Source organism: Corvus brachyrhynchos, unplaced genomic scaffold, assembly GCF_000691975.1.
Source record: "Corvus brachyrhynchos isolate BGI_N302 unplaced genomic scaffold, ASM69197v1 scaffold319, whole genome shotgun sequence".
Lineage (NCBI taxonomy): Eukaryota > Metazoa > Chordata > Aves > Passeriformes > Corvidae > Corvus > Corvus brachyrhynchos.
In genome coordinates, this window is record NW_008246065.1 from 1779813 (window position 1) to 1792312 (window position 12500).

Consider the following 12500-nt stretch of genomic DNA (forward strand, 5'->3'; position numbering starts at 1 on the left):
GCCCCGCCCCCGCCCCGGCCGGGCTGTTCCCTGCCGCGGCCCGGCGGCGAAGGGAGGTGGTTGTGCTGTACCGGGAAGCTGCCCTTGGGGAGTGACGGGAGGCGTTTGCTGCAGTGTCGCCCCTAAACTGGAAGGAGCGATGAGCAAACGCACAGGGGCACAACTTTAAAGGACAAGGAGTGGGGGGAAAAAAGAAGCAGTAGTGTCAGCCTGTGTACTCAAGTCGCCTGCTTGTTTCTGAAATAGTAAGTATTATTAGTTTTATAATGTGCTTGTCTAAAGCTTGTAATGATAGTTATGTAAGATAAGCTAAAATATTTCTGATGACGTGTTTTGCTGGTTCTCTCTTCCGCAGGTTTTTTTATCTTGGGATGGGTAACCTGGTGTCTTCGCAGTGACTTGAAGTGGTTTGGACTTGTTTAAACTGGAAGATGTGGAGTGGGCTGTTACCTCCAGGACTGAATGAAAGTGATGTTGATCTAAGTTCCGATGATGGAGACGAATCGCCTGATTCCTGTTCAAAGCAAGTTGCAAAAGAAGATACTGAAGGAGTTCAGGGGACTGGACAGGAAAGTAATGCCAGCAGTGAACTTATTGTGGTACCAGTGACAGCTGAAGAAGGTGAATCTCAGACGTGCCCTCCTGGAGTTTCTGTAAATATCTGGAATGTATGTATCATTAGAGGGCTCCAAATGAGCATAATGCAGTGTACTCAAAGTTGAATGGCTGATTTTTAGATTAAAATAACTCAGTGTGAGTAGTCAATATGCAAGTCTGAAATGAGGTAAAATATGATCTGAGTATATACACCTTAGATTGTTTCAAGCAAGGTGATCAGGAATTTAGGAAGGAAGTGATTAGGTGGTAGTTTGGTTGTGAATAAAAGCGCAGCAAGGAGCTCTCATAACTGTAGAGTTGCATAGAACTTGTGTTTTCAGTGGTTTATGGGCTCTGAGCTGCTTGGTAGGTGCTTTCTGCATTAGAAAGGGGTTTACAGCTCAGTGTATCAGCCACTGTGGGGGTGCTGCATACCTGGGAGGTGGAGGTGTGCCCTGCTGCTTGCTGTAGGGGTTAATTGCAAGCATTCAGACTCAAGATTTCCTTGCTTGCAGTTGCATGTAAAGACTGGGGGGGGGGAAAAAAAAGCTTTAACAAAACAATCTGTGTTTTAGGCTTTGGATTCAAAATAAGAATTGGCAAAAAATAGTTGCTCTCTTACATCCATCAATCCTTGCAGGTAGCCTGCTGTGCAAGGACCATGCTGTCACTAATTTGTGAATTGCAAACTGCCAGCTGGGCAGTAACAATACATGGAATAGCTCAGGAGTGCAGAACCAGCAAAAGTGTGTTCTGTGTCACATCCCATGAGAGAACTGTCAGATCTGAACAGCCCTGAGATGTAGGGAGGACAGAAAGCCAGAGAGAGGTGGTGAAAGATTAGCACCAATTCCAGTTTAACACCATCAGAGTTGGATGTTTCTGATTTGTAAATTGGGATGTGATAGATAACACATGGCACTGTGCATAAATAAACATTTCTCTATGTAATTTCTTAAAAATGCGGGGAAAATTAAAAATACTGACTTGCTTTTTCATAATCTTGTAGAAATTTGTGGAGCTTCAGAAGAAACACCGTGAAATGAAAATGCAAGCAAAAGAGGAAAACAGATGCCGAAAAAGAAAGCGCCGCCGGAAAGGTGTTTTTTTTATAATTAACAGAATTAATTGTTTTCAAATTGAATTAGTATCAATACATGCGATTTTGTGGGCTTGGTATTTTTGGTTTTAGGGGTTTTTTTCATGTGTGGTTTGGTTTGGGGTTTTTTTAAATGAAGAATTGTTTTCTAGCTGTTATCTAGGATTTTATTTTTTCACTTCAGTACATCACTTGCAAGATTGTAGTGAGGTTGTAGATTGCTACATAGAATGCAAGTAAGATATTTGTCCCCTTCTTAAAAAAGGAGGTAAAACTTACTCAGTTAATACTGCTTTATAATGGCTAAGGGTATTTCAGTAGTTCTGTAAAACTTGCATATTCTGGTTGAAACTTCACAGATACTGTAGGAGTTTCTTACAGCTGAGTGGTTTAAATCCACATGATCATTGGGTAAAAGTCCCAGTGAGTTGATCTTTCAAAGGAAATGTGACCAATTAGAGCTCTGTTGACTTCATTGGATGCTGTGGGGTATCACTGTGTAATGTTGGATTTTTCTTTTTTTTTTTTTCCCTTTAGCAAAACAGAAAAAGGCTGATGAAGTGGCTAAGAGGTATAACCAGGTCAATGGGATTACCTGAGGTCTGTTAGTAGCAGGCAAAACTTGTAATAAGCTTGACCACATTCATAGCCAAAGCCTAGCTTTGAGCACTGTGTAAAATATCTTTTAAACTTGTTCAGTGTCTCTGTTGGGCAGGCTGAATTTGTATGAGTGATTTCTTGATGGCGTGTTATTGCTGGATTTTAAAAACAACACAAATTGATTATTTAATGTAACTTAAAATAGATTTAATGTTCTTCCTACTTACTGCATACAGCCTCCTCCTGTTCAGCCTGCTCCTTCCCTTCTTTCTCCTCCTTGCCAGTGTTAGGTTTATGGTTGGATTCGATATTAAAGGGCTTTTTCAACCTAAATGGTTCTATGATTCTATCAGCTTGCTTTCAAGATTGTGAAATTACACTTACAAAGGGGAAGGAATAATTAATTTCACTTCAGTTAAAAACTGAATGGGTGAAAAGACCATATCTGCCAAATGGAAGAATTTATTTTAGCTTTGAAAAGGATATTACAAGTTGTGGAAAGGGAAGTGGTTATATTAATGACTTGTTTGTTTGTTTTTAGTAGTCAGCAGTTGGAAAATGAAGACAAATGGAAAGAACTTACACAATACTTTGGAATCAATGATAGATTTGAATCACCTGTGGATAGCAGAGCTCCACAAAAGGTGACTGTTAATACAAAGGCAGTGTCAGTTTGTGTTTGGCAGTAAAAGAACTTGTCCTTAACTGAAATAGGAATAAAACTGAGGCTATTTGAGAGTTAAGGATCAAGTCCCTCTGAAGAATTTTGTGCGCTTTTTAAATAAATGTCCTTGAATGTTTGCTGTGCTTTCTTTTAAGACAGTATCCAGGCTTGTTTCCTGTCTGATTTTGTTTTCTGCTGTTGTGAGAGACAGAACTCTTCATATGCAAACTTTTCTTTTGTTTCATCATGTTTTAACTTTAAAATGTCTCACATAAATCCTTCAGTTGACACCCGTGGCTACAAGAATTAAAGGGGCAAAGCTAGCATACATTTTGACTGGATTCATAACACATTCTGTTCATAAATATTACTGTGTAACTAGTCATATCTGAAATAATTGGCACACATGATGGATAAGTTAAGAATCTCATTATATTCTGAGTTTCTGGTAGCACTGTTGGTTCTGTAGTTTTATGTAAGTTCTATGACATGAACTGTTCAGTTAGCTTCCTTTATGGTAATTTTTGTATTTTTCATTTTCTTAAAGTAAGTTTCTACATGCAGGTCATGAGGATTTGTTTGCTTCTTACTTTTGGCGCCTATTTAGTTGTCATTAAACTGCTCAGGATAGATCTGGAATGAGGCCCAAAGTGTTAAAATGCAGATGGTTTCCTTGTAATTTCAGGGATTTTATCCTTAGTGGAAGATATGTCTCATTATTTTTGGAAAAGGCATCTTAACAGAATTTGCCATCACTGCAACTTCCAGTTGTGTGGTTTTTTTCGTCTACCACCTGAAATAATTAAAGTGCAGTGTTTGCAGATCACTGTTTCTCAGGAGTTCCATTAGCTTTTTCACTTTTGTCTCTTAAAAAAGTGTATGTTATGAAACTATCAAATGTGTTGTCTTTAGCTTCCCTAATATTTAAAACCAGTGAAACTGTAAATTGTCTTTTGTTACGAGAGTGCGTTTTTTTTGTGAAATTCTGAAGTCAGTGCTACTGCTGTGCTACCCTTCTGTATGCCATCAGAAATTTCCAACTATAATTTCCAGGAAATATTTACTTTCTATTTTTACATTATTTGTAAGTGTTGCCATTAAACAAGTTATGTTACGTTGATTGTAACGTCAGAAAATAAGAAAACAACCTTTAAATCCTGAGGCTTTTTCATTGTTTTCCATAGGGCTGCTAGAATTTTTAATTTATTAGCACAGTGGAGTGGCTTTGTGCCAGAACTCTGTTTTTTGGATAATGATAAGATCTTAGAACTGTAACGATACAGTGGTAATTGCCATTCTTCATGTTACTTGACACATATATTTCACATTTTGTTTAGAAAGCTCCAGGGATGGAAGAGATAAGCCAGATCTTCAGATGAAATTTTATTGTGACAGGCATAAACTAGCCCGTGTAATTTTTTTAACCTATAGTATTATCCTGCACATAAGGTGGAACTAATGCAATGATTTGTGCTCAGGCGGCCTCTCAGTGTATTCTTAATTATACTGTCCATTACAATACACAGACAGAGTGATTTGTGGTACACAGAAATTACAGGTTTATGCAGTGTCTGAAAGAATTTTATGAAAGAAATATTTTTAGAAAGGAAGTATTCCCTTTAAATATGTTCTTTTTTTTCCTAAAGGTATTTTCCTTTTTTTTTTCCCTAGTCTGGCCTTGAACTGAGCATAGAGAAATGTGTGGCTGAAGGTGACATTGCCAAGGCTGAGGAGCTGAGTGACAGATTAGCCATTCGTGAGGTAAGTGGGCTGTTAACAAGAACTCAAGGGGGTCATTTAGTTATGCACATCTGGACTAAAAGTGTCATGACTAAAACAGCATTGAAGATTGTTTGCAGCATCTTTCCTGTTTCCTGAGTAGATCCCTGTCAGTGATTGAAGGACTTTGCTGCTGATGGAGCAATGCTTGGATAGCTGTATCTGTGTTTAAGAATTGAAAATGCAGCCATGAACTATCTGAAGTCACCTTGCTTTAGAGCCTTGCTGCTCACTCCACAACTCCGAGGAGTTGGTAACGGGTCATCTATACTGAGCTTTTGATTTTTCTCCATGTTGCAAGCCAAGAGGACAGGAGTAGGATGTCCCTTCCTCTCAGTTCCCTGTGCCTCATATTTTTTTTGTTGCATTATCTCACCCATAAGCTTGGGAAGTCTGAAGACAGGTAGAGATTTAGCAAGCCTGGAGCAACTAAGGACACAATAACCCCAAGCTGTGTGCCTATACTTTTTTTCTGTGTATTCATGTGGTCAGGAGTTGATGGCTGGAAGAATTCTGAAGAAGAATGGGAGTAGATGGTTGTCAAATACACTGCTGTAGCCTTAGAATTGCATTGGACTTTTTTTTTTCCTCCTTGTCATAATTGTTTAGTGTATAAATACATATCTAAAAACAAATTGAGGGAAACACCATTTTTTCAAGATGTTGTCCTCTTAGTTGGTGTAGCTGAGTAATTTCATGTAAGCTGTGCTCTCTTTGCCACAAAATGGGACCTTTTAAATCTGGATGTACTGCTTAGTGAATGTTTAAAACTGGTGAGGAATCTTACCGGATAGCTCTGGTAATTTCATTTAAGAAATTGTTAAATTGGTGCACATATGGTAGGTGGTAGCAGCTGAAGTAGCTAAAGTCCACGAAGGCTGTTTTGCCCAATGCTAGTTGTGCATAGGGGAGAAAATGCAGAGGAAAAAATTAGGATAAAAAGATAGTTGAATAGTTTTGAAGCCAGGTAAGAAAAAATAAAAGTGCTATTTCAGTGAGTGGAGAATTGATAATTTTTAAGTCATTTGAGTAGTATGACTTAAACTATAAATCTTCTAGAGTTATACTAAAAATTAATTATATAATTTTTGCTTTCATTCCTTTATCTTGTATATTCTTCCATCTTCACAGAGGTAATGGGAATTTTCTGTCCACTGTATATGCTTGCAAAATTCAAAGGTATTAGAAAAGGATTAGGAAAGCAAAGACGAATTTTGAGTGCTTCTCATTCTCATACAAATATTGTAAATGTTTCTTAAATACACTGTTTTAAACTAAGCTTTAATGTAAAATTGCAGATTTAAATCTGTTTAATGCAATGTATTACAGTATTGTGATGCCTTTAAAAACAGACGGCTTTTGAAGTGGGAAATACAGTTCTTAAGGTTCTCTGAGGTTAGGTAAAAGTAACTGTTCCTCAGTGAGTGTTCTTACAAAATCATTAAACTCCTCCATTTAGTCACTCAGGGCAATTTCTAATGACTGGACTCTTACCTGCCTTGTCACCAGTGATCACAGACTTCAGTCTGCAAAGATAACAGCTACTGACAGTGGTAGGAATGTGTCTTGATGTTCCCTTTAAGTCTGACCAGATTCTGACTGTTTTATTACCTTTCATGTGTACAACATGAAAAACACTTGCTGTTCTCCTTCACAAATGTCATTATCCCTTCTCCTCTAAAGTGGTTGGAGTATTATAATCAATAAAACATACTGAGGTTCCAGTGCAAATTGTTTGACAATAAAAACAAATTAATGTAAGAAGTTTTAAGGTTTTGTAATATTTATGATAAACTGTTATCTGATTTTGGTAGCCATGGGATTATACAACATCTAGCATATCCCAGGTGCTACAGCAGTGTATTATTATTTGTGGAACATTAGCTCCAAATTGTTGACTTTCAAATATTAGCATGTTGTAATTCTGAAAACAAAATGCTTGAAACATTATTAGTATTCACAGCTTTGACTTGGTTTTGGTTAAGTGGGTTTATCTGAACAAATAGTATGTTGAAAGAAGGAAAACTCAAATGACTGGCTTGATCTCTCATGAGGAGTTCTGTTGAGGCAGAATCCATGTGAATTCACTGGGGTTCTCTGCTCTTTGAAAGATGTGCTCTGTTGCTCACTGCAAGGTTCATTTTTCTTTGTGATTTTCAGAACCTTTTTTTTTTTTTAATGGATACTTTTTTTCCTAAGGAAATTGTTCTAACAGTGACTGTTTCAGTGAAGAGCTATAAAAAGAGAATTTGCTTATGGAAGAGGTTGATTGAGCAATCATTGTTTTGTATACAAGTACACTTAATAAAATACTGCTTTCATGTTGTATAGTATTGATTCAATTGCTACTTTTCTCTTAGCAATTTACAGAAATGTCCATTTTAAAATACAATACCTCTAAGAAGTGAGTTAATTTTAAAATTATGTGGCTATTTGTATCCCTCTAACTTCCAAATGGAGCACAACTCTGTGAGCAAGTCAGGCATGGAACTATACTGTGGCTGTATTGAAGTACCACTTCTGAAGTCTGGAGTAATAAGTGGATGAATTATTGTTCTTTTATCTCAACTTCATCTCTTTATGTATAGTTTTCATTTTTCTTGAGCAGTGTTACAGGGCTGGGGACAGAGGGTGTGTGAGAAACAGCTATCTTCTGTTTGGCATGCGGCCCCCCTTGCAGCCATGTGAGAAATGTTCAGTGGGTAGGTGTTCTTTTTGAAATCAGGTGTATGGGGTTTTAATCGGCACCATTTTCTTTTGCAAGAAGCAGTGACTGGAACCTGCTGATAAAGCTTTTGCTTTGAGGCACAGATCCCAGAGTTCTTAAAGCCGTTTCCTGCCTTAATAAGTGAAACTAATTTTTGATGTATAACATTTATAAGCCTGTGAAACTGATAGGGCAGCTTCAGTATTTAGAAAAATGAAGCCAAAAATAAACAGATGATGAGTATAGACGGTAAAAACATGTCCTAAAAAGCAAAGGAATGTCAAAATGATGCTGTCAATATCCTATCGTTATGACACAGTGAGAAAAGGTTTTTTAAAATCAGATTCATTTAAAACCAGTAATGACTTAGGCAATATGCATAATCTAGCAGCCGTCAGTGCATCATGGAATTTTACATTCTAAGAACCTAAATGATGCCGCTTTAAGGTTTTGGGTCTTCAGGTTCCCAAGTGGTACTTGTTGCAGGTTCTTTAAGGAAAGTGTTACTGCACTGCAGTAAATGAGGCTTTGGGCAATATATTATTTGTTGTTTTCTTTGCTTTGACAAATACACACATGCTGATTTTAAAACAAAACTTCTCAGTCCAGGAGTATTCTAGGTTTTGGAGTGAGAGTCAGAACTTGGATACCTCCTGCATGAGGCTGTATTTAGTAGTGGCTGCTTGGTGGATTCATATGTAGCTTTTGAGGCTGGCTGGTGTGTTCCCCCTTTTCTATTTGCTGTTGCATTTCTATCTTAAAAATGAACTGTATGTACATAATGCTGCTGAATATTCTGTCTAATCTCTGGGCAAACCTCACTGCAAAGTATTACCCCTTGTCCCTGTTGTCAGTTATCAGGGTAGCAGATCTATACCTGTGGCATCCCTGGCCATCCCCACAGCACATGCTCATGTGGAGTGTTCTGCTTCACTGGTCTGGTGATCCTGAAATTCTTGATTTCATTATTTTATACACGAGTTAAGTTTTTTCCTGAAAAAAATATGGGCATCTCTGCATTATGTTGTAGAGAATAATTTAGGCCTCCAGTAACTCTGTTCCTTTAGCTTCTGGCTGGAGCCCCACAGTGCTGTGATGCAGTTACAGTGTCCAAGATCAGCACTCCTTTGATAAATATCTTGAGCATCAACATCGTGCAGGTGGGGCATACTCCTTAAGTGACTGTAGGTCTTCAAGCACAAACTACTGAATTATGTCTTTAATACCTACAGTACTATTAGTATTAAGTAACTAAGCAATTCATTGCAATGTGCATGGTACAATGTACACAATTAGTGTTTATTGTTATAATCCAGTTGCTGTCTTTGTTACCACATTCCAGGGCTTCCAGCATTGGCAGAGTCCATTGTGTTTTATAGTTGAGCTTCTCAGATGTAGACTGGCATACCTGAAGCTATTGTTTGAACCTTGCATTTAAGGATAACTTGTTTAACTTGAGAGATGCCAATAGAAAATGTTAGTGTAGGAGTTACCCAAAAAATTCTGAGCCCTTTAGAATGAAGGCTATTAAGAAAATAAAGTTTATGTGAACACTTATCTGGGCTGAAATTACATTATTTTTTTGTGATGCCTGAGGGTAGGATAGCTGAGATCTCATAGTAGCAGGTACTTGGATACGGAGCTGGGAACAGACACTTGGAATTATGTCAACTTTTTAATGCTTTGTAAAAATCTTTCTGGAATACTATCTTGAGATGTAATTAAATTGTTCCTACTGTGTTAGTGGGAATCCACCTAGATTTTTTAAAAGAATAAATAAATGATAAATTAGAACACTGTGACTGTGCATAGCTGGATGTGTTTATCCCTTTGAGTAAGGATGGTATGTGCAGATATTTGGTAATTTCACTCTGCTGTAAATCAGTTTCAATTTGGAGTGATACTTGTAAAAATTATTTTCATATGTAAACCAAAGAATCTTAAAAGATTCCCCGCCACCAGCACACCTTAAATATATTTTCCAAGGTTTTTTTCCCCCCTGGAGAAGGAGGTTTTTTTTTCATAGTGCTTTTGTGCTCAAATCATGGTTTGGTGTCTCAAAAAGCAGAATGCAGATTTCTTATTGCTCTAATATTGGGAGGACTAATCTGACTAAAGCTCAGACTTTGCACTTGTTGGTGTTTTTTGTGTGAGCTGCCTGGTAGGTAGGTGCCACATTGTCTAAGAACGCATTAGCCTGGGGACTGTAACTTGAACACGATAAAATAATCTTGACCATGTTAAACTTACCTGTCAAAAGTAACTTTTAAAATATTTTGTAATTTAGTGTGCTAAATTGCTGTAGCACTTGTCAGTCTCTAAATAGCACAGACTTTTTGACAGCACTTCCTAAGTGCTAGGCTTAGTGGCTTCTGGCATTTTGGGGAAAGACTTAAAAAGCTGCAATTTATAGGGACACTGGTGTTCGATCAAACTTAAATGAAAGATCTACATCATAATTGATGAAATTAATTGGCTCTTCACTGGAATATCCTCATGTTACAGCAAGATCAGTCCTGCTGTTGTCTTCAAAATTTGATGCATCAGTTTTGACCATTTTGTTATGATCAAATTAGTATCTCCTGTCTGCAGGTAACCTCTAGTCTTATAAATTAGAAGGGGAAGTATACAAGGCAGTTTGTGGGTTGTAAATACTGAGAACCGTTCTGGAAACTGGTTTCCATGTGACAGTCTGGGTAGGGTGTGATTGATTGTGATGACATTACTGTCAGATATGGACAGGAGTTAGAACTTGATGCTATTCTGTTGTTAAAATAAAATTTCTAAGATCTGTGCAATGTTCACAATTTCTCACAGTGTTTTTTAGGTACCTAAAGTGATGCAATTTTATATGGAGTGTAACCAAGCACAAATTAACTTGGAACTCTTGTTGTTGAAGAACTGCCCGCCCCCAACCCCGAAAAAATGAAAAAAAAAATAGAGGTTTTTTATCTGTGAAGGATTTCCTTTCTTACCTTAGTGAAGGTGCTTCCAAATATTCCTCTTCACTGAGGTGGTTTTCTTTTAACCTTTGGAACATGGCAGGGTTATCACCTAGAATTACATTCTTATGCTCCCTTAATTATGTATATCTTTTCCTTAACAAACCTTAAAAAAAGATTTCAGATGTTACAAGTCTAATTAAAGAGACAGACAAAGCACAGTTTATACTGTAGATTTTTTCTGCAGTTCAATTAATCAGCATGTTTTCTCTTTTAATTAAAACCATTTTAGTAAATTAAAGCCCACAGCAAAACACATATATAATTTGTTTGTAATTAGCTCTTAATTGGTGGTAGTTGAAGCTTAGCACCCTTGGTTTCTTTCTTCATGATTGCCATTTTATTAGCAGCCAGTCATTAATTAATCTTTTTTTCTAATTAGCTTATAAAACTGTTGATGGCACATTATTGTAAATGTGATTTTAAGTTCAAAGCTTGTTAATAAGCTTTCTTACTTAGAAGAACAGAGATAAAGAAATTGCTGAAAACAGTACTACAGTTCTTTTTTTAAAACTGCCTTTGTTATAAGGGGGCTCTGTAAAGCATCTAACAGCTTATGGTTAATTTTTTAATGTTGTGTTTTCTCATGAATGGAAGAAGTTACTTGCATTTAAATGTTTAAGTCTAGCAAAGAGCTTAATATTAGAACAGTTTTCTGTCCTTGCTCCATTACTGTATCATCCAAATATAATATGATGTTGTAATACACAGCATAAAAATACAACAAAGGTATTACAAAGTATTTTACAGGGGAAGTTGAGCACATCATTGAAAGGGGACAATTTTCACTGCAAAATCCACTCGGTATTCTTGTTTGCTTTATATATTTTATATACGTCAGCAATGGATAACATTCCATAACATAAAAGGAGAAAATCATTGCTAGAGGCAGGCCTGAAATAACTAGATTCATATTTGATGAGAAACTGTAACACTATATTAAAAGGCTGTTTGGCTTCTCTGCTATGATCATAGGATATTTCAGGACCTGTTTGAATATAGATGTTTTGTTGGCGCTTTTGTAGGTTTAACATTTTGTATTTCATACCTCAGTGTTTCTGGAGCTGTTCTTGATTCCGTTGTCTCAGTATTTGTATCACTCAGCGTCTACATTTTACAGTCCTATCTTAAAGACAAGTCTTTGCTTTGTGGTGTTTAATGTTAAATGTCCTGATTTGCAAGGAAGTTTTCTGGAAGTTACAGTAGATTCTGTTGTAACTCAATAAAAATGTTTACTCTTCTGCCTGAACTTTACATTCTATTTCAACTTCAGCCATTTCTTTGCTTGTTTTAAAAGTGTTTTATGATGCTGTGCAAGAAACACTAGAAAGGGATAGCTGACAAGGAAAAAATTAAAAATTGGATAAAAAGTAAATGAATAATGTCATATTACTAAAAAGATGAGAGGCTAATTTGTGCCGACTTTTTGCTAATTTTGTTCAAGCCTCAAAATGAGGAGCTGTCACCCGTTCTGTGTAGCACTGATGACAGTGCCAATGATCCATGAAATAAGCTGCCGCTGGCTTTGTTCTGATAAGAATGAACAAATCTGCACAATGTACGGCTCCCAGAATCTCATTTTCATACTTGCATGCAGGCTAAAAGAAATAAGCTGTTTGCAGGCTTGATTAATCAGACATTTGAGGGTTTTTTGTCTCTTTGATCTCTTTCGTCTCCTAGGTAACTTGCTTGACATTAATGTTGAGCTTGAGTAAAGACAATCAGGAATTGTAGACCAAACTGATATAAAAATTAAAGACCTTAACACTTTAAGTACTCCAGTAATGGTTCTGCTTTACTTCAGAAAACATCTGTTTTCATTTAATTAAAGAACAAAAGAGAATGGCATAAATATTTTTCATAGAGACCTGTTATTCCTTAAAAAGTTAAAGTATGGTAATTGGTATTTTTAAATAAATGCCTTGAAAGTGTTCAAAAAGAAGCAAAGCTTCAGATATTTGTTACAAGGTAACAATTTCAGATGAATTGGAAATTTTCATTTATGCTACATTAAACATCTAGAGTAAGATATTTGACATGATTATTGGTCAA

General features: G+C 36.6%; 1 protein-coding gene across 2 annotated transcripts in view; it reads left to right on the forward strand.

Annotated features, from left to right (window-relative positions):
* Positions 1–6: 6 nt before the first annotated feature.
* FAM204A (family with sequence similarity 204 member A) overlaps positions 7–12500 on the forward strand; it is an 18089-nt gene continuing 5595 nt past the window's right edge. Inside the window, exons 1-6 of one of the 2 annotated variants that reach the window (XM_008643186.2) lie at positions 7–245; positions 356–668; positions 1607–1697; positions 2234–2267; positions 2838–2940; positions 4632–4721. In XM_008643186.2, coding sequence (XP_008641408.1) covers positions 432–668; positions 1607–1697; positions 2234–2267; positions 2838–2940; positions 4632–4721 — 555 coding nt within the window. In that variant the 5' untranslated portion in view covers positions 7–245; positions 356–431. The remainder of the gene's footprint in view (positions 246–355; positions 669–1606; positions 1698–2233; positions 2268–2837; positions 2941–4631; positions 4722–12500) is intronic. The other variant, XM_017746865.1, reaches the window with a different exon arrangement.